At 48.5% G+C, this 22,173-nt stretch overlaps 1 protein-coding gene and 1 long non-coding RNA gene across 2 annotated transcripts; both read right to left on the bottom strand.

Moving 5' to 3' along the window:
- Positions 1-524: 524 nt before the first annotated feature.
- Positions 525-11,522, bottom strand: LOC120637996 (neuropeptide Y receptor type 6-like). Its single transcript, XM_039910400.1, has 2 exons — positions 11,229-11,522; positions 525-4,981 (listed from the first exon to the last, which is right to left on the bottom strand). The coding sequence occupies exons 1-2, from the start codon at positions 11,255-11,257 to the stop codon at positions 3,841-3,843; spliced, it is 1,170 nt and encodes a 389-aa protein (XP_039766334.1). The 5' UTR covers positions 11,258-11,522; the 3' UTR covers positions 525-3,840.
- A 5,021-nt stretch (positions 11,523-16,543) lies between these two features.
- Positions 16,544-21,094, bottom strand: LOC100086685. Its single transcript, XR_003754655.2, has 3 exons — positions 21,051-21,094; positions 17,790-17,894; positions 16,544-16,732 (listed from the first exon to the last, which is right to left on the bottom strand). It is a non-coding gene; the product is annotated as an uncharacterized LOC100086685 (long non-coding RNA).
- Positions 21,095-22,173: the final 1,079 nt, after the last annotated feature.

The raw sequence follows: 22,173 nt of genomic DNA, 5'->3' as shown, positions 1-22,173 counted from the left end.
CGCCATCCGGAGTAGGAGCAGAAACAGTGTTTACTGAGTTCCACTCAGTGCTAGAGGCTGTACTGAGCACTTTGGAGGGTAAAACAGAAGCAAGGCACAACTCCTGGCTCTCCTGGAGCCTGAGGTCGTAAAGTGCCTTTTGTCACATCGGTTTCAGCCTATTCCTGGTGGCTAGGCAGAAGCAGTAATAGTAGCAGCAGTATAGTAATAGCATTTATTAAGCACTTACTGTGTGCTGAGCTCTGTACTAAGCACTAAGGTGGGAATTAGAGCCAGTCCCTGTTCCTTGGGGGGCTCCCAAACATGGATTTGGATGCCTGGTTGCCCCAGGCAACACTGACTGATTCTCAGTGTCCTGTTCTCTCTCCGCTTCCCTCCCGCCTCTGCCAACTTAACTCAGGAACCCCCTCCTCATGTCCCCGACCCCTGGCCCTAGGCCAGTGAGGGTGAGGAGTGGGATGAGGAGCTGTGGGTGGGAATCAGGATGAGGGACAGATCCACATTTCAGATCCACATCCTCTTCACTGCTAATCCCCCCGCCCCCTCCTCCCGGCCTTCCCCCGTCAACTCTGCCCTCTTTTCCAACAGCAAATAGGACGGAGAAACAGCTGATGGAGCTGGGCTGTCCATTCTGGATTCCTCAGGCCTCCCACCCTCCCTGGTGACTCCCTGGATGAGAAATTGGGAAGGCATGGAGAGGGGAGTCCGAGGCACTGAACTCACACGTTTAATCCACTCTGCTCACTGGCCTCACTTGTAGAGACCAGACCAAACCCAGGTGTGACCAGGAATCCTAAGGGCCATGTCTCTAGGGGTGAGAGTAGTAGCCTCTAGGGAGGTGAAGCAGGGAGAGGCAGGGACTTGAAGGGAGTGGAGGGGCCCCAATTGTCACCATTGGGGACACAAGTCTCTACCACCATTAAAAGGCTCTCTTCTCCTCCTCCTCCTCTTCCTCTATGAGACCCTTGCCCCATCCTCAGGACTCAAAACCATCAGGGAGGGGACTGCATGAGTATATAGAGGGAGCATGTGCATGGAGTGCTTGGGCTGAGCTAGGGAACAGTACAAAGGGTGCAGGAAAGCAAGATGCTATTTATATTAGCACCTCCCACACCACGGAGCCTGGTGCTATAGTGCAAACGGGCTCCTGGAGGGGCCTATAACATTTGGAAATAGATTAAGCTGAGTAAATACACATTTATCTCTTGATGTGGAAAGAGCAAGCTTTCATTAATGTTACCCATCAATCAATGGTATTTATTGAGTGCTTACTATGCACAGAGCACTGTACTAAGCGCTTGGGAGAGTACAATACAACAGAATTACCAGACACATTCCCAGCCTACAACAGAATTACAGTTAAGAGGGGGAAGGTGACGAGAGCAAATTCTCTCCAGAAGGACAGCCACGGCATTCAAGTTTCAACCTCTCCTCCAAGACCTTTACGAAAATGATTTTCTGGTTTTATCCTTTGGGAGCTTTGAACCTGTTTCAGCTGGTAGAAAGAACAGTTGAAGGTGTGCTTTAGCATTCAATTTGCTAACTTCAACTCGTTACCATTCAGTGATGTTAACTTCAGGACCTCATCTTTTGCTTTACAATATTCCTTTTGGAGGAACCACAGGTGGCACCAAGTACAGTGTTAAATATCACCAATAAAGGGAGCGTGGGCTAACTCTGGGCTCCGAGCAGCCTCTTTTGGGCTTCCTAACAATGTGACCTGCAAGTTTTACAGAGCTACCTAAACAGCAGAAGCATTTTTACCTCATTTCAGTTCCAGTGGAAATCGTTCTGTCCGGGACCCGTGACGAGACAGTCTCATTTAATAACAACACTCTACAGAGGACGTGTCCATTTAATATGTTAGTCAGAGGTCATTCCCCTAACCTCGTGTCCATACCTGTGGTGAAAGGACTGTCGGGACTGTAGAAGGCTCCAACCCTGATGCTAACAATGGCAGCGATTTAGAAGAACCAGAAGCCGTTATTCTGTACTGTAACTGCAGTTTCCTCTTTAAGTCTCTGTGCTGAGTGACATCGGATAAGTCCCAGTCAGCTTTGGGTCCAGCCTGGACACGAGTAGAGATAGATATTTCTGGTTCGCAATGTGGTGCCCTGCCGGGGCTCCTGACCCCATAGCCTGGGAACCAGTCATTGGCTCCCATTGAAAAAGAAAAGTACAGTGGGATTTGTTAAGCACTTACTATGTGCCAAGCACTGTTCTAAGCGCTGGGGTAGATAAAAGGTAATAAGGTTTCCTCACGTGGGGCTAGCAATCTTTATCCCCACTTTACAGATGAGGTAACCGGGGATTAGACCTCTTGTCCTCTGACCCCTAAGCCCATGCTCTTTCATTCAATCATATTTCCATTAAGCCACATTATTGAAGCTTAGCACTGAATCCAGAAATATAATAACGACTGCTGTGTGAACACAGAGGACAGGCGGATTAAAATGGGACACCCGCTCAAAGCTGCAGAGTTTTAGCCATGATGAAAATCTGATTTCTGCCATCAGAAATGGTTTACTGTAGGGGCACCCTTGAGTGCCTCCTGAAGGGCTTCAGGATGGGGAAGGCAGAGGGGTGGATGGTGGGAGCATTGTTTCTGTGAGTCATCATAGAAATGCCGGGAAAGCCTCCAGCCTTGGCCAGCTAGGAGAAGAACAAACTGCCCATTGTGACGGGTTTGGCCGTTGCCGACGGACGCTTCTCATTGAACACCTGGGCTCAGCCATGGAGAGGGAGCTTCGCCTTCAGTGGCAACGAGGCAAGGCTGCACGGAGAAAGAACAACCGTTTCTGCTTCTTGGGGGCTTAAATGCCCCCAGGTTGGGCCATGTGACTCACGGGCACAGTCACCACTAGGGCAAACCCTTTCAACACAGCAGGGCCCCACTTTTTCCCCTCACACCCCAGCCCACAGGGCACTCTCCAAAAGCCAGGGCTCATTCACTTGAACATGTTTTCAAATGCAGGGCTGGCTGCTGCGGCCTGGCTGCTTTCATGATTAATCTAAACTCGAGGCAGCCAAGGTCTGTCTTTCAGTGGAGTTTGGCCCAAATCTGGTGAGTGAAGAAAATGAAACGAGGTGATGTCTGAAGATGGAGCTTTCTTTGCTGTTGTGCCCTTGACTGACTAGGTAGACATGCCCTGGAGCTTAAGCAGTTTGTTATATCTAAGGGTGTCAGGGACTGGGTCAGCCTTTATTGTCCAAGCTTCTGGATGGCCCAGAGAAAAAGAAAGAGAAAGGGTGTGTGGATGTACACACAAACACACACACATGACACCCTCCCCATTGGAAGTGGGTCTGGCCAAGTCTCTCCTCCTGATGGTCCCACCAACCTGCAGCACTGTCCCAGCTCCCAGAATTCCTCCGCTGAGGCTGAGCTCACTGCTCCATCTTTATGGGTCACATTTTGACTCCTGAAGTCATTTTCTGCCTCGAGTCCCTGGGAGCATCTGGGCTGAGGGTGTGCCCTAAGTGGGCCTCTGTAACTGGTATGCTTCTCATTTGCCCAAACTTGCATCTTTGTGGACTGACTTGTGCGTCAGTACCGGGTGAGATGAACTTGCAGAGGAGGGCAGAGACAGGTCACATGAAGCTTCTTTCTGCCTCTGTGGACTGACTTTCTTTTTGCCAACATGAAGCACAGGTTAGTAGTTTCTCCCACAACAGGTTCCGAGGATCACGCTAACGTTCATTTTCCAGGCTGATTTGAGGCTTTGGGCCAAGATGGCCAAACAACATTTCTAGGTTTTCATCTTCCCAAGAGTCCTGCAGGAGGACCTCTCTACTGGCCCAAATCAGCGATTCCAGGGTGGATGTCCGACGGGGGTGGTGTCAGATGCTCTCCTGGGAAGGGATGAATTTCACGGACACTTTGGACTCTTCCGTGGGCAAGGTGGAGATGGCGATGCTGTCATAGTGGTCTCGAGGAGCAAAGCACCGGCAGAGATGAAGCAGGTCCATGAGGTCCTTCTGGAAATTCTTGTTCAGAAACCCGTAGAAGAGAGGGTTGATGCAGGTGGATGTCATAGCTGCCAGATGGCACAAGATGAACACAAGGTCGTGGTGGCAGTGGAGCAGGATTTCGTGGTTCCAGTCGAAGATGATGTTGAAGATGTTCAGAGGCAGCCAGCAGGCCCCGAAGGTCACCACGATCGAGATCAGCATTGAGTTGACTCGCCTGCTCTCCTGCTCCCTGACCCGCTCCACCTTGCCATGCCTCTTCCGCAGGCACAGCAGGATCTTCAGGTAGCAGACGGAGATGAAGCCCCAGGGGACGCAGTACTGTACGCCGAGCAGGGAGGTGGTGAACACCAGCCGACCCTGCCTGGACGGCCACTCCTCAACACACGCCGCCCGGTGGCGGAAGGGGTCGCCGGGGAGAGAGATGTTGCGGAAGGGTTCGTCGGTCAGCTGGGAGAAGAGGAAAAATGGCACGGACATGAGAAGGGAGAAGATCCAAGCCAGCAGCAGGCCACAACAGGCCTGGGACATGTTGGGCTTCCAGCCCCGGGGGTTAACGATCAGTTGGTGTCGTTCGATGGCAATTAAGACGAGGGAGAAAATGGACACGGTGACGGACACACTCTGGGCATAGGCGGTGACCTTGCACATGGCGTCCCCAAAGATCCAGTGGTCCATCAAGGTGTAGACCATGGTGAAAGGGATGCACACGACGCACATCAGGATGTCCGAAAGGGAGAGATTGGCGATCAGAGCGTTGGTCACATTCTGGGTTTCCTTCTGTTTCCTCGTGATAATGATGATGAGGGACAGGTTGCCCAGAAGCCCCACGAGTACCACGAGAGCGTAGGCCACCACTAGAAGAAACAGCACCAGAGGGGCCAGCTGGCAGGATTCAAAGGACAGTGGTGTGGACTTGGTGGTGGATGTCTGGTTAGCAAGCAAATCCCCTTGGTGACTGCCCGTGTTGCCCATGATGGCCACTTGGGTGACCGACTCGGTGGGATCCAACCTGTAGAGGGACGTGCCACATTTGATTAGAAGACACTCTGCTCGCCGTGGCCCCTACAGTGTTATCAACAGGACTCATCCGTCCCTGAGCCCCAGCTGGACCTGCCAGCCCCCTGGCGCTGCCCTGAGCATGATCTGGGAATCCTGAAAGAGACCCAAGGCAAAAAAAAAGATACGACCACCAGCTGAGCTGGCAAGGGGCAAGCGTCCCTTAGGAGAGAGGTCTCAGCAGAAAAATCCACTTCGACTCTCAATCAGAGCGGAGGGGGCAGGAAGCGCCATTCCCCCTGCAGTATTATCAGCAGGACTCATCTGTCCCTGAGCCCCAGCTGGACCTGCCAGGCCCCTGGTGCTGCCCTGGGTTTGATCTGGGAATCCTGAAAGAGACCCAAGACAAAAAAATATGACCACCAGCTGAGCTGGCTAGGAGCAAGCGTCCCTTGGGAGAGAGGTTTCAGCAGAAAAAATCCACTTTAACTCTCAATCAGAGTGGAGGGGGCAGGAAGTATCTGGGACAGATGGAGTTTACCCTTCTGGAATGGGCATCCCCGATCACCTCCTGGTCCAGACTGGGAGTCCTGGCATCAGCCTGCTGTCTCCCAGGCTCCCTCCCCACAGCCTGGCCCTCCCTCCCGGCCGCTCTTCCAAGGGACCCTGGCCAGCCCCCTGAGGCAGAGGATGAGAGGGAGGGAGTGCAGGCCACCAGCTCCCCTAGGGATCCGGTGTCTGTCTGGGGCATCATCTGGCCAATCAGGAAGCTTCCTGCTCAAGGATGAGGCAAAACTATTCGGGCTGTATTCTTCATGCCCAACATTCTGGTAGCACCCACTGAACTTGGCTTTAAAGAGGCCATTGACCACCTTAGAGGGAGTTCAATCATGGTGGAATGAGGTGGGGTCAAAAGCCTGGGTGTAGTGGACAGGAAGTGAAGGCAGCAAGGGTCTATAGTCTGTTCCAGGAGTCTGGAGAGGCATGGGAGCAGGGATATGGGACAATAGCTGACACCTAAACTAAGTAGAATTCTTTATCTTCCCACCCAAACCCTGTCCTCCAGTCTTCCCCATCACTGTAGACAATACCACTATCCTCCCTATCTTACAAGCCTGTAACATTGGCATTGTCCTCAGCTCATCTCTCTCATACAACTCACATATTTAGTCTGTCACCAAATCCTGTGAGTTCTACCTTCACAACATTGCTAAAATCCACCATTTCCTCTCCATCCTAATAATAATAATGATAACTGTGGTATTTGTAAAGTGCTTACTGTGCTTGTTTTATGGTATTTGTTAAGGGCTTCCCATGTGCTAGGCACTGTACTAAGCACTGGGGTCTCTCTCATTCATTCATTCAATAGTATTTATTGAGTGCTTAACTGTGGGCAGAGCACTGTACTAAGCGCTGGGGAGACTACAATACAACAATAAACAGACACATTCCCTGCCCACAACGAGTTTACATTCCAGAGTCTACAGTCTATGGTCTCTTCTTCTTCAAATGCTGTCGAGTCTTTTCCGACCCATAGTGACTCCATGGATACAACCCTCTTCAGAACTTCCCATTTTCTATTATAAAGTCATTCTGGTTTGTGTATCCATAGAGTTTTCTAGGTAAAAATACAGAAGTGGTTTACCACTGCCTTTTTCCATCCAGTAAAAACTTGAGTCTCTGCTGTTGTCTCTGATCAACATTTTGATCACTTGATCATCCACCTTTGCCTCTTTCTCATGCCACTGCTGCCCAGCACAGGTGCAATGACTGTCTGGGGTAGCTACAAGTAAATCAGGTTGAACACGGTCCATTTCCCACACGGGGCTCACACTTTAAGTAGTGGGAATAGGATTTAATCCCCATTTTACAGATGAGAAAACTGAGGCACAGAGAAGTTAAGCCACTTGCCCGGCATGGCCTAGTGGAAAGAGCATGGACCGGAAGTCAGAGGACTGGGTTCTAACCCGGGTCTGCCAATTACTTGCTGTCTGACCTTGGACAAGTCACTTAACTGTCCCCCAGTTTCCTCAACTGTAAAGTGAGGATTAAGTACCTCTTACTTAGACTGTGAGCTCCATGTGGAACAGGGACTGTGTCCAACCTGCTTGTACAGGTTAGTACAGTGCTTAGTACAGCGCTTGGGACATTGTAAGCACTTAATAAATACCATAATAAAATACCAATAATATTACTTTGTGTGACCCGTGAGCCCTGTGCGGGACTGGGACTGTGTCTGATCTAATTAAGTTGTACCTACCCCAGCGCTTAGAGAAGACCCAGGTCCTCTAACTCCCAGGCCCATGCTCTTTCCACTAGACCATGCTGCTTCCAAACTGCTACAACACCAATCCCAAGCACATATCGTGTCCTGCCTTGACTAGTGCATCAGCCTTCTCACTGACTTCCCTGCCTCCTGTCTCTCCCTGCTCCAGTCCATACTTCACTCTGCTGCCTGGATCGTTTATCTAAAAAAAAAATTCAGTCCACACCTCCCCACTCAAGAACCTCCAGTGGTTGCCCATCCTCATCAAACAGAAACTCCTAACCATCAGCTTTAAAGCACTCAATCAGCTCGCCCCTTCCTACCTTACCTTACTGATTTCCTACTATAGCCTGGCCCTCACACTTGACTCCTCCAGCACAGCCTACTCACTGTGCCTCGATTCATTCAATCGATCTTATCTATCTCTCCGCCAACCCCTTACCTCTGTCCTCCCTCTGGCCTGGAACACCCTCCCCCTTCATATACGCCAGATCGCCACTCTCTCCACCTTCAAAGCCTTATTAAGGTCACAGCTCCTCCAAGAGATCTCCCCCCATTAGCCTTCTTTTCCCCAACTCCCTCTCCCTTCTGCATCATCTATGCACTTGGGATCCTTACCCTTTGAGCATTTGGGATTCACCCCACCCTCAGCCCCACAGAACTTATGTACATATTCATAAATTATTTATTTACATCAATGTCTATCTCCCTTCTGGACTGCAAGCTCACTGTGGGGAGGGAACATGTCTACCAACTCTGTTGCATTGTACTCACCCAAGCGCTTAGTACAGTGGTCCGCACACAGCAAGTGCTCAATAAATACCATTAATAACCGATAGTATAGGGAAGGCTTGCTTGGGCATACATGAAGGCAGAGGGGAAGGAGCCATCAGAGAGTGCGAGATTGATGACAGGAGTTCAGGAAGGGAGGAGAATGAGGGTGAGGGCTTTTAGGCTGGGAGAGAGGGGATAGGTTGAGAGGCTTAGGGAAGGTGAGGTAAATTTAGAGACCAAGCAGGAGACCTCCTCTTCAGAGACAATTGGAAAGAAGAAGAAGGAGGAGGAAAGGGCAGTAGAATGGTGAGGGGGAATTGGGGCACATTGGGAAGTTCACACCTGATGTTTTCAATTTTATCTGCAAAGACCTCTGTGTGGTCACTGGGGTTAGGGAGGGAGGCTGGGGGAAGCTGGCTTGGGGATTCAGGATCAAATTAAAGATTTGGAAGAGCAATGTTTTATCTACTTTAATGGTCTCTTGCCTAGGATGAGGGCCCTTTTGGCCAGGCCAAGGAAAGAAAGCCCCATTTCTGTTTCTGTTTCAGTCTGTGTCGGCCCTAGCCCGGGGGGCAACACACCCACTCTTTGGGGGGCTGGGACATAATTCAAGTCTGGCCCGAGAGTTGCCTGGTCTTGTGATTCCAGTGAGTTCGGGTTGCTGAGAGGACAGATTTAAACAGCTTCCCCCAAAGAGAGGAAAACACAAAACATGCCTCCTGTTGCTCTGCTTTGTGAGAGTCCTAAGGAAAACAAAACCCACAGGAAAACAGCATCATTCTTCACATCTCAGAATCGGCACTGTGATGGAGGTAACAAAGAGAAGAATCAAATATTGAAGTCTATGTGAAATGACCTAGGCTCGCTGAAACCACCTTGCAGAGTTTGAAGGTGAGTACTTGAAGTCTAAAAAAGAGCCCCCTAAGAATACGGTACATGATGGCGTTTGTGCAGATCTGGTTTCAACAATAGGTTCTGCAGTGAGAGACACAGATCAAACAAAACCACTTGCAAGAGGAGAGCACAGAGAAGGGAAACAAAAGGATTCTGTGGTTGTGAAGCCCTTTGTGTACAGCGGGAAGGGAGGATCTAGATGGGAGCAGGTTAAGTGAAAGGCAGTGGGCAATTTGGGACAGCCAAATTCTGGGTAATGAGGGGCAGCCAAAGCAAAGGGGCACCCCTGAGCATCTGTGGTAATGGTTTCTGGTTGGGGAGTGGTGTGGCTGGCCCCCAAGGGGCGGGGGCAGAGTGGGGGTGCAGTTCAGGAGGATGAGATGGCTAGGGCGTCAAAGGTGCAGAATAATTCCAAGGAGATGGAAGCCCCAGCCTCCCCACCAGCCACACCCTCTGTAGCTCTCCCCCTCCTAAAGGGAAATTCGCATTCCCTAGCCTCGACTCATCAATGGGCTTCGACACCTCAGGAGCCGGGGCTAGGGCTGACCGGAGCCAGGCCCACAGAGGCCAGTCTTGCCGAAGCTGGGAGAGCCAGGTTGACGTCTGGCAGGGGTGGGTATGAAGCTACCTGAAGCTGACCTGAGCCCCCAGCCCCATCCTCTAGGGTCCCGTCCCTGGACAGTCTCAGGTCCTGGGCTCTGACCTGGGGAATAGGGAGCCACGGGGATGTGTTGGCTGTCCACTTGATTGAGAACCTTCCTGCTTCTGTGCCCTTAGCCCACCCTAAAGCGATGTGAGAATGATTGTGGTTGTACTTGTTGCGCTTATTGCGGAGATCTCACTGGTTGCAGCGATTATAGGCATTGCAGCAAGATCTCCCTTGCCGCAATAATCACACGATTAGAGTGATTGCCCTGGTTGGAGTGGTAACCATGACTGCAGTGAATGCAGTTGGTTCCTTTCTCAAATCCAGAGGTTTCAGGCCTCCTTAGGTCAGAATTCTATCCTCTAGGGCTCAGTGGCAACCAAGTCTCATGGGGCAGAGCCACATTCATTTAAAGCAAAAGGCAAGTGATCTGACCCCCTTCCCAGTGAAAATTCTGGAAGTCATCAGAAGTCAATTAGCCTTGTACTAGGGACATGACAATGGTGAAATGAAATATGCTAATGATCCAGAGCACCCACATGAGTTTGGGCATTTTCACTGTCAGGAGAAAGCCTTGGTAACTTTAATTTGCCATTCCCGATGAGCTACCCAAACCCCTCCTCAGGTTGCCCATACGTTGCTCCCTCCAAACATATTCCCTTTCCCAGGGAAAAGCCCCATATGACAGCAGAATTATCAGCCTCATTTTGCAGACAGGGAAATTGACCTCTAGAGAAGCCAAGGGTTTGGTCTCAGGGCACACAGTACAAGGAGCAGGCAGTGAGGGGCTAAGAAGTCACGCTTTCTGCCTTATCCCCCAGATCTCTCCCATGACACAGCACTGCCCCTCTGGGGCAGGGGAGTTGGCTGTGAGGAGGAGGGGGAAAGAGGAATGCCCAGAGTTGGCAGCAGTGTCAATCACACAAATGCCTAGGCAGAAGTGTTTGCTAAATGCCAAGCGCGGTGCTAAACGCTGGGGTACAAACAAGATGATCAGGTAGATTTTACATTCCTTGATCATTTCTACTTACTCTATTGTACTGTCCTCTCTCAAGCACTTAGTGCAGGGCTCTGCACATAGGAAGTACTCAATAAATACCCTGATTGATTGACTTCAGGCAACTGAAAAAAGCACTGTTACCAATGCACAAGAAAGCCTCAAAACACCAAATTACTGAATCACTTTTGAAACAAAATCCAAAGCAAACGCAATCTGTGTCCCTTAAAGGAGTTCACTACCATGTGAACTGTGGAATAACAGAACTTGTCATCTCAGTGTTTTTCAAAGATTTTAAAATAAATTTTGCCTACTCTGCACTGTCCAGACAAACTGAAAAAACTCTGTGGCAATACATACACACAAAGTCATTTTGAAAAGAAATTTCCAAGTTAAAATAGCAAAAGGAATTAGGAATCCAACTCATTAAGCAAACACCAGCCATAGGTGGTTTCACTCATCAGTTCCATATTCTTTAATTCATTTCTTGGTTGCCTTATGCAGTATGTTTAGGCTTGGGTTGCTGTCCAAAGCTAATGCACCGCTCAGGGTTAAATCAGCAGTATAATCACAAATCACTTCTAATGCCTTCCTCCCATTTTTAAACTGAGATTTTTTTTTTTTAAATACACCTGACATTCCCCTTTCCAGGCCTGTTTAAAGGCTGTGGACAAACCTCTTACCTGTTAGAATATTCCAGGTCCATTTCCATCCTCTTGCATTTAGCTTGTGAATTGTCTCCTTCCAAGTGAATGGAGTCCTCTCTGCTCAGTTTCTTGTTTCAGAAACAGGTGATATTCAAGCCACCTCTATAACTAAGGACCTTTCTCTCTTTCTTTTCACTACACTTAGTCTCCCTTCATCTTACTTTTCTCCGCAGATAGAGTCCCTCGGAGGAATCAAAGCAACCGCACTACAGAGACACACCCGAGGAATAATCCACTGAGCAAGCTCTGCATTCCAGGAGTCTGCTAACGCCAGTGAACACCTCAGAGGGAGGAGAAGGAAATGGTAGTCATAGAGACAGGGTTTGCTGGTACCGCTTTCTCCAATGCCATCTTGAGATATCATTTTCAATCAACATGCCTAGAGCAGGGTCCAAACACTTCTACAGATGTGTGCTTTCCAGGATATCAATATCTGTATATATTTCATTAGCTTCCCGAGAAAACAGAAGTTGGGCCAAGACCCACAGCTCGTACTTATTCTCCATGGAGGTATTATTATTATTTTTGTCAAGCTCTTACTTAGTGTCAAGCATTGTTCTAAGTGCTGGGTTAGATAAAAGTTCACCAGGTTGGACACAATCACTGGCCCACTTGGGTCTCACATTCTTAGTAGGAAGGAGAACAAGTATCTAAACCCCATTTTGCAGATGAGGGAACTAAGGCACAGAGAAGTTAAGTGACTTTCCCAGGATCACGCAACCATGATTTTTTTAATGGTATTGTTTAAGCGCCTACTATGTGCTAGGCACTGTTCTAAGCATTGGAGTAGATAGAAGGTAATCAGGTAGGACACAGTCCATGTCCTACATAGGGCTCACAGTCTTAATCCCCATTTTACAGATGAGGTAACTGAGGCACAGAGAGGTTAAGTGACTTGCCCAAGGTCACACAGCAGAGAAGTGGCAGAGCCAGGATTAAAACCCAGGTCCTTGATTCCCAGGTCCCTCCTCCAATAGGCCACATTGCTTCTCCAAGAAAGAAGATCCATGATCATGACAGTCCATGTATTACAGCTGACAGCCAGCCCCATAGGTGTTGTTGTGGGCTCTGCTCCCAAGGTGACCAGGGAAACTGCACGATGAGAGTGTTAGGAGATGGCGTGAGAGTTTTCTGAATACTTCCAGCAACAAGACGAACAGCAAAAAAACTTCCAGCAACAATAGAAGCAGTGTTGCCTAGTGGATAGAGCATGGGCCTGGGAGTCAGAAGGACCTGGGTTCCAATCCCAGCTCTGACACTTGTCAGCTGTGTCATCTTGGGCAAGTCACTTAACTTCTCTGTGCCTCAGTTCCCCCACTTGTAAAATGGGGATTAATACTGTGAACCCCACGTGCAACATGGACCTGCTTAGCCTGTATCTATCCCACCACTTAGAACAGTATCTTGTACAGAATAAGCATTTAACAAATACCGTAATACCATAATCGAGTGAGCGATAGGATTTATCGAATGCTTCTTCCGTGCACAGCACTGTACTAAGCCCTTGGGAGAGTACTAGAGAGTTAATAGACATGATCCCTGGCCCTCAAGGAGTATTTGACCTAATGAGGGAGCTTGAATTGATGAGTCTTAACCTAGTTTTGAATTTTCAGATTTAACAAATGGGATCCACGGCACAACCGTTGGTAGTGACAGTGCACAGCCCGGATGTGCTGAGAAGGCTGGCCTGGCACTGCTGGGGCTCAGGTCCAGTTGTGCTGGTCTGGCCAGTGGCTACTATTCAGCTTCCTGGCAGGACCAGTGGTCTGATGCTACTCCCCAGTAGACGGGAGGCCTCGGCCACAGCAGCTGGGAAGGCTGGGCTTTCCCTACCACTGACGGATTGACAACTTTTCCTAGGATGACTTAGGTGTTAATCTGCCTGGAGGCAAGGCTCGTTATGGGGGGAATGTGTCTACCAATTCTGTTATATTGTACTCTCCCAAGCACTTAATACAGTGCTCAGCACACGGTAAGTGCTCAAGCAATGCTCTGTGGAAAAAGCACGGGCTTGGAAGTCAGAGGTCATGGGTTCTAATCCCAGCTCTGCCACTTGTCAGCTGTGTGACTTTGGGCAAGTCACTTAACTTCTCTGTGCCTTTGTTACCTCATCTGTAAAATGAGGATTAAGACTGAGCCCCATGTGAGACCACCTGATTACCTTGTATCCCCCAGAGCTTAGAACAGTGCTTGGCACATAGTAAGCACTTAACAAATGCCATTGATATTATTATTAATAATAAATACCATTGATTGATTGGATTAGACGACCTCTTGAGGGCCTTTCTAGCCTAAGGGTTAGATGAACTCCCTACTTACTCCATCCAGAACTTTTGAGCAGGGACTTGGGTGGTGGGTTCTGTGAGAAAATGATCCTTTCTTGAGTTCATCAGGCAGGAAATGTCTGGGGGAATTCAGAGGGTGGAACTGAAGAGGGGGCTTCAGTCTGACTGAACTGATGCCTCTCAGTTTTTAACTGAGACTATACCTCTCCAGAAATTCTCACCACCACGTTAGAGGCAGTGTAGCCCTAATGGAAAAAGCACTTAGCTGGAAGTAGGGATACCTGGGTTCTAGTCCCAGCTCTAGTCTACCGTGTGACCTTAGGTATGTCATTTAAGTTCTTGGGGCTTCTGTTTTCTCATTGGTAAAACGGGGCTAAAAATACCTGCCTCTCCTTACCTTCACCGGGGCTTTCTGAGGGTAAAAGGAGATTGTTGATGTGACAGCACCCTGAAATCAAAGAAGTGTTGTACAAAAATCAAAATGACCCCCCGTCAATGTTTGCTGACTCCTGGATGCAATGAGGGGGCTTCACAACCCGATAGCAAAGCATCAACATGTTTATTTTAAGGTATTCGTTAAGTACTTACTATGTGTCCAACACTGTTCTAAACACTGGGTAGGTACAAGTTAATTAGGTCAGACACAGATCCTGTCCCGCATGGGGCTCACAGGCTAAATGCTGCTGAGAAGCACTGTGGGCTAGTGGATAGAGCATGGGCCTAGGAGTCAGAAGGACTTGGGTTCTAAACCTGGCTCCATCACTTGTCTGCTGTGTGACCTTGGGCAAGTCACTTAACTTCTCTGGGCCTCATTTACCTCATCTGTAAAATGAGGATTAAGACTGTGAGCCCCACGTGGGATGGAGGATTGTGTCCAATCTGACAAATCTGTATCTAACCTAGCATTCAGTAAAGTGTCTAGCACATAGTAAGTGCTTAAAAACCTTGAAAGTGCTAATTCTGCACATTCTGGATGATTGCCAAGCTGCTCGAGAGCATCAGAGATGCTCCCAGCATGGAGATGAGACCCACCTCAGCACTTCCCCAGGAGTAAAAAGATCTGGGTTCTAATCCCGACTCTGCCAAATACTTGCTGTGTGACCTTGGGCAAGTCACTTAACTCCTCTCTGCCTCAGTTCTGTTCTCACTCCTACTTAATAATAATAATGATAATAATAATGGTATTTGTTAAGTGCTTACTATGTTCCGAGCACTGTTCTAAGTGCTGAGGTAGATACAAGGTAATCAGGTTGTTCCATGTGGGGCTCACAGTCTTAATCCTCATTTTTACAGATGAGGTAACAGGCACAGAGAAGTGAAGTGTCTTGCCCAAGGTCACATAGCAGACGAGCGGCAGAGGTGGAATTAGAACGCACATCCTCTGACTCCCAAGCCAATGCTCTGGGCCGGGAGGAGAACTGAGCTCCTTATCTTCCCTCCCAAACCTTGTCCTCTCCCTGACTTCCCTGTCACTATGGACGGGACCATCCTTCCCATCTCACATGCCCGCGAACTTGGTGTCATCCTTGACTCAGCTCTCTCATTCACCCCACACATCCAATCCGTCACCAATACCTGCCGGTCTCACCTTCACAATACTGCCAAGATCCACCCTTTCCTCTCTATCCAAACTGCTATCGTGCTGGTACAAGCTCTCATAATATCCCGACTGGAATACTGTGTCAGCCTCCTCTAGGATCTCCCTTTCTTCTGTCTCTCCCCACTCCAGTCTACTCTTCATTCCGCTGCCCGGATCATATTACCCTATTTATTTTGTTAATGAGGTGTACATCCCCTTGATTCTATTTATCATGATTATGTTGTCTTGTTTTTGTCCATCTGTCTCCCCCGATTAGACTGTGAGCCCGTCATTGGGCAGGGATTGTCTCTGTGGCCAAATTGTACATTCCAAGTGCTTAGTACAGTGCTCTAGTACATAGTAAGCACTCAATAAATATTATTGAATGAATGAATGAATCTTCCTATAGAAACACTCTGGGCATATCACTCCCCTCCTCAAAAACCTCCCGTGGTTGCCTATCAACCTTTGCACAAAACAAAAACTCCTCACTCTTGGCTTCAAAGCTCTCCATCACCTTGCCCCCTCCTACCTTGCCTCCCTTCTCTCTTTCTACTGCCCACCCTGTACACTCTGCTCACCTCCTCACAGTCCCTCGTTCACACCTATCTCGCCGTCGACCCCTGGCCCATGTCCTACCTCTGTCCTGAAATGCCCTCCCTCCTCACGTGAGCCCTACTGAGAGCTCACCTCCTCCAGGAGGCCTTCCCAGACTGAGACCCCCTTTCCCCCTGCTCCCCCTCCCCACCCCCTCCCTCTCTCCTTCCCCCTTCCCGTCCCCTCAACACTGTGCTCATTTGTATATATTATTTATTACCCTATTTATTTTGTTAATGAGGTATATATCTCCTTGATTCTATTTATCTTGATGATGTTGTTTTGTTTTGTTCTGTTTTGCTTAGCTGTCTCCCTCCCCCATTTGGAGTGTAAGCGCATCATTGGGCAGGGATTGTCTCTAACTGTTGCCGAATTATACATTCCAAGTGCTTAGTACAGTGTTCTGCACAAAGTAAGTGATCAATAAATACTATTGAATGAATGAATGAACTAAGCCATGCTGCTTCACTTAGACTGTGAGCTCCTTATGGGTCAAGGACTGTGTCCAACTTAATAATTTAATAATAATAATGTTGGTATTTGTTAAGTGCTTACTATGTGCAGAGCACTGTTCTAAGCACTGGGGTAGATACAGGATAATCAGGTTGTCCCACGTGAGGCTCACAGTCTTCATCCCCATTTTACAGATGAGGTAATTGAGGCACAGAGAAGTGAAGTGACTTGCCCACAGTCACACAGCTGACGAGTGGCAGAGCTGGGATTTGAACCCATGACCTCTAACTCCCAAGCCCATGCTGTTTACACTGAGCCACACTGCTTCTCTTGTGTCTACCCCAGGGCTTAGAACAGTGTTTGACTGTAAGCGCTTCATAAATACTATTAAAACAAAACAAAAAAAAACTATTAGCCCAAGCATGTAAGTGAGGCTCTATAGAAAGGCAATATATTTCTACCATTCATTAACCTTTATCATAAACATGGATAGAATAGAGATACACATCACTAGTTTTCTTGATCCTTGACTCTTTCTTCCATGTGTAGGTAGGTACCATGTCAATCTGGGGGACCAAATGGAAAAAAGGAAATTAGGCATACAGCTTTTTTGTTGTTGTTTTAAAGTATTTGTTAAGCATTTACTATGTGTCAAATACTGTTTTAAACCCAGGACAGTCTTAATCCAAAAGCAGTGCAGGACAGCGCAGTACTCCCATGTCAACAGGGAACCAGGGCCTTACCAATGATCTCACAAGCCAGAATGCTCACCCTTCTTCCTGCTTGTCCACCTGGTCCAGGTCCTCCAGCCTCTCCCCGGGGTCTCAGTTATGGCATTTATTAAGCCCTTACTATGTGCCGGGCGATATAAGGTAATTGGATCAGACATTGTCTTGGCCCCATGCAGGGCTCACAGTCTAAAAGGGCAGGGGAACAGGTGAGGAAGCTGAGATCCGGCCCCAGAGAGATTAAGTGCCTTGACCAAGGTCACCCTGCAGCCGAACCAACTCAGACCTCCTGACTCCCTACCTCAAGTTTTTTCCACTAGGCCACGCTGCCCGTTAGCTTCATTTTACAGAAGAGGGCACTGAGGACCAGAGAGGTTATGGGACTAGCCCAAAGACAACAGTCTGTCAGAAGCAGAGCTGGCTCTCCTCACTCCAAGCCCTGCTATTTCCACTAGGCCTTAGTGCCCAGGTCTGACCCCCAGAGACTTGGCTGAGTTAGACTTCCTTGATTTGTGAGACCAGAGCTTTCTGGCTGACATTCACTACAGGAGGAGTACTCAGCTCCTTCAGGACAGGGATCGGGTCTCCCCACTGCACTGAACCTTCCCAAGAGCTTGATCCAGTGTTCTGCACACAGTGAGAGCTCACTAAATATTACTGAGTGATTTATTGACAAACAATGCACCTCCACCCAGAGCATTCAGAAGGAATAAGGGAACTGAATAGTCTGGCCAGGATTCCAATAGGGAGCTCTACAGAAGCATTGTTCAACAAGGCTAAGAGAGGCAAAGTTTCCCCAGATGAAATGAAGGTCAGCTTTTGATCAAAGGTTCATTGGAAAAGGATGTCAGAGGCAATAGAGTTTAAACTCACAAACTATGATTTAACTACACACCAGAACTATGAAGTGCAAATCCAGAAAGGCAGCTCCTGATGGCTTGAGTTACCTTCCTCACAGGGCTCAGCCAGGTCCCAGAGTGAGGGCATCTTGATCCTAAAGCTTGTGTTTGGCAAAAAAGTGGAAAAAGGGAGACTGTACAACTCCAGAGTAAGTCACCAGCCCTCATTTCTCTGGCCTATTTGCCTACCAGTACTGATTAAGGACTGCAATGTCTCTACCCTCACCAACTCTGAAATCCCTCTATCTGACCACAGCCTCCTTCCTTACCCTCTCCCACATACCTCTTCCCTGTAAATCTGGACTATTCCCCCACAGAGACCTCTGATCTTTGACCCCATCCAATTTTCTCAACTCATCATGCCCCACTTAGCTTCCATACCCTAACTACCTTCCCTTGATGACCAAACTGATGCTTTCAACACCACTCTCTCTACTGAACTCAACTCACTCGCTCCCCTATCCCTTCATCAATCTAGTACTACTACTAATAATAATGTTGGTATTTGTTAAGCGCTTACTATGTGCAGAGCACTGTTCTAAGCACTGGGGGAGATACAGGGTAATCAGGTTGTCCCATGTGAGGCTCACAGTTAATCCCCATTTTACAGATGAGGTAAATGAGGCACAGAGAAGTTAAGTGACTTGCCCACAGTCACACAGCTGACAAGTGGCAGAGCCGGGAATCAAACCCATGACCTCTGACTCTGGAGCCCAGGCTCTTTCCACTGAGCCATGCTGCTTCTCATAATGTTGGTATTTGTTAAGGGCTTACTATGTGCAGAGCACTGTTCTAAGCGCTGGGGGTGATACAGGGTAATCAGGTTGTCCCACGTGAGGCTCACAGTTAATCCCCATTTTACAGATGAGGTAACTGAGGCACAGAGAAGTGACTTGCCCACAGTCACACAGCTGACAAGTGGCAGAGCCGGGAGTCGAGCCCATGACCTCTGACTCCCAAGCCCAGGCTCTTTCCACTGAGCCACGCTGCTTCCCTCAGCTTTGGATCACCTGCACAGTCCGCCTCCTTCGCTCCTGTGCATGAGCCACAGAGCACTGATGGTGGAAATCTACATATCAGGCCAACTTCATCCACTTCAAGTTTATCCTTGCATGCTCTCTCCTCTGCCCAGCGAACTGATTTTTCCACCTTTATTGACACCCGTGCCCATTACCCTCGCCAGTTGTTCCAGACATTTAACTCCCTCCTTAGGTCTCCTGTCCCCCTGCCTCCCCCATCCCTTGCCCCCAGTGACTTGGCCCCCTACTTTGTTAAGAAAATTTATGCTATCAGTCGTGAGCTCCCTAAAAATCACTCCTGCCCCTCTTCAGCCTCTCTCTCTTCCCACCCCCTCTTCAACTCTCCCATCCTTCCCTCCTGCCTCCACTGATCTCCTGCCTCCACTCAAAATCCACCCACCCCACCTGCATTTCTGACCCCATTCTTTCACACCTTCTCTGAATACTTGTCCCCTCCCTTCTTCCCTCAACAGCCATCTTCAACTGTTCACTCTCCAATGGCTTCTTCCCTCCCACTTTCAAACATGCCCAGGTGTTTCCTATCCTAAAAAAAAAACCTCCCTTGACACCACAGCTCCCTCCGGTTATCGCCCCATCTCCTAACATTCCTCTCCAAAGTCCTTGAGCAAGTTGTCTACATCTGCTGTCTCAAATTCCTCTCCTCCAATTCTCTCCTTTGACCCCCTCCAATCTGTCTTCCGTCCCCTTCACTCCACAGAAACCGCCCTCTCAAAGGTCACCAATGATCTCCTTCTTGCCAAAAAAAAAAAAAGTTGGTATTTGTTAAGCGCTTACTATGTGCAGAGCACTGCTCTAAGCGCTGAAAAATCCAATGGCCTCTACTCCATCCTAATCCTCCTCCGACCTCTCAGCTGCCTTCAACACTGTCGGACACCCCCTTCTTCTGAAAACATTATCCAAACTCGGCTTCACTGGCACTGTCCTCTCCTGATTCTCCTCTTATCTCTCTGGCTGTTCATTCCCAGTCTCCTTCGCGGGCTCCTACTCTGATTCCCATCCCTTAACTGTGGGGGTCCCTCAAGGTTCAGTTCTGGGTCCCTTTCCATTTACATCCACTCCCTTGGAGAACTCATTCTCTCCTATGGCTTCAACTACCACTTCTATGTGGATGATACCCAAATCTACATCTCCATCCCCAATCTCTCTCCCTCTCCACAGTCTCACATTTCCTCCTGCCTTCAAGACATCTCTACTTGGATGTCCTCCCGTCACCTCAAACTTAACATGTCCAAAACAGAACTCATCTTCTCACTTAAACCCTATCCTCCCCCGACTTTCCCATCACTGTAGACGACACCACCATCCTTCTTGTCTCACAAGCCCGTAAGCTTGGCATTATCCTTGACTCCTCTCTCTCATTCAAGGCACATATTCAATCCATCACTAAATCCTGTCAGTTCCACTTTTACAACATCGCTAAAATCTGCCCTTTCCTCTCCATCCAAACTGCTACTACTTTAATATAATCGCTCATCTTATCTTTCCTGGATTACTGCATCAGCCTCTTTGCTTACTTCCCAGCTTCTTGTCTCTCCCCACTCCAGTCCATACTTCACTCTACAGCCCAGATCATTTTTCTACAAAAACTTGGAGGATGTTTCCCCACTCCTCAAAAAACTCTAGTGGTTGCCCATCCACCTCCTCATCAAACAAAAACTCCTCACCATTAGCTTCAAAGCACTCAATCACCTTGCCCCCTCCTACCTCACCTCACCATTCTCCTACTACAACCCAATCCGCACACTTCTCTCCCCTAATGCTAACCTTTCCACTGTGCCTCAATCTCATCTATCTTGCTGCTAAGCCCTCACCCACATCCTGCCTCTGGCCTGAACACCCTCCCTCCTCAAATCTGACAATTACTCTCTGCCCTTTCAAGGCCTTATTGAAGGCACATCTCCTCCAAGAGGCCTGCCCATACTAAACCCACCTTTTCTCTTCTCTCACCCCCTTCTGCGTCATCCTGACTTGTTCCCTTTGTTCTTCCCCTCTCCCAGCCTCACAGCCCTTATGTACATATCTGTAATTTGGTTTTTTTGCATTAATTTCAGTTTCTCCCTTGCCCCCGCCCCCCCCCATATAGACTGTAAGCTCACTGAGGGCAGGGAATGTGTCTGTTTATTATTGTATTATACTCTCCCAAGTGCTTAGTGCAGTGCTCTGCACACAATAAACACTCAATAAATACAGTTGAATGAATGAATGAGAGAAACTCACCACAAACTGTTGGGTAGGCTGGGAGCGGAATTCCAGAAGCCACTAAATCAGAGACAAAAAAGCAGACAGATTTAGGTTTGTGCAGCCCCTCATAGAGGCTTGACTTCCCACCAGAAGTGGGCGGAAACTCAACCCCGGATGGTGGGGGTGGAAAATCCACCAGCAAGCCCCAGTGGCTGCTGGGAAACGTAGACAATCAATTGCTGTGACTACTGGGACATGCTGTTTCTCCTTTTCTTTGCTAGAATTCCCTTGCCAGTCGCCTTTGGTGGGAAGTTGTGAAATCACACAGATCTCACCACAGGCTCACAGCAATGCGGCACCATCTACCACTCTCCACACTGTAACTCCTAGGTTCAGAAGCCAAAAGTTGGCACCTGCCGACTTGTGTCCATCTTGGTCCCAGTAGGACGATGTGACAGTATGGTCCCCAAGCATTTCTGCTGAGTCAGCCAGGTGGTGCCTTCAGGACCCCAGGCCGACAAATTCCTCTGTCTTGCAACCAACTACCCGCTGTCCCAACAGCTTGTTCAAGAGCATCCGCCCCCTCTTTGGGGAATCCACACTGCCTCTCCAGTCTCTTCACGTCCGGTCCAATGCCAGACTGTTGTAGGATCTTTAGTGAACTGCAGTGATGGAACCAGGACTGTGGCTCTCATTTTCAATTAGGATTAATAGTCTTAGTATTATTTTAATGCTTTCATATCAATTTGTTTTAATACTCTTTTCTGAATATGACCCACTTCAATTTATTTGCTTTCCCTTGTCAATTAACACGGAAGATCCCAATCTTAGTCTGCGGGGACACTTTAACAGGGGAACATGGGTCGTTAAAATATCAGAATGAGCTACCAAGGGAAATTAAGAAATCTTATTCTTTTTAAAAAAAAACCTGATATTTGCCAAGGGCTTATTATGTGTCAGGCACTGCTTTAGGCATTGGGATAGAGATAAGTCGATCCTGCTAGATATTGTCCCCATCCCACATGGGGTACACAGTCAAGTAGGTGGGAGAAGAGGGATCACATCCCCTTTTTGCAGTTGAGGAAACTGAGGCACAGAGAAATTAAGTGACTTGCCCAAGGTCACAGAGCAGACGAATGGTGGAGCTGGGATTAGAACC

This window comes from Ornithorhynchus anatinus, chromosome X1, assembly GCF_004115215.2.
Source record: "Ornithorhynchus anatinus isolate Pmale09 chromosome X1, mOrnAna1.pri.v4, whole genome shotgun sequence".
Taxonomy (NCBI): Eukaryota; Metazoa; Chordata; class Mammalia; order Monotremata; family Ornithorhynchidae; genus Ornithorhynchus; species Ornithorhynchus anatinus.
The sequence above is the reverse complement of the archived record's forward strand: the minus strand, read 5'-3'. Positions and strand labels throughout refer to the sequence as shown.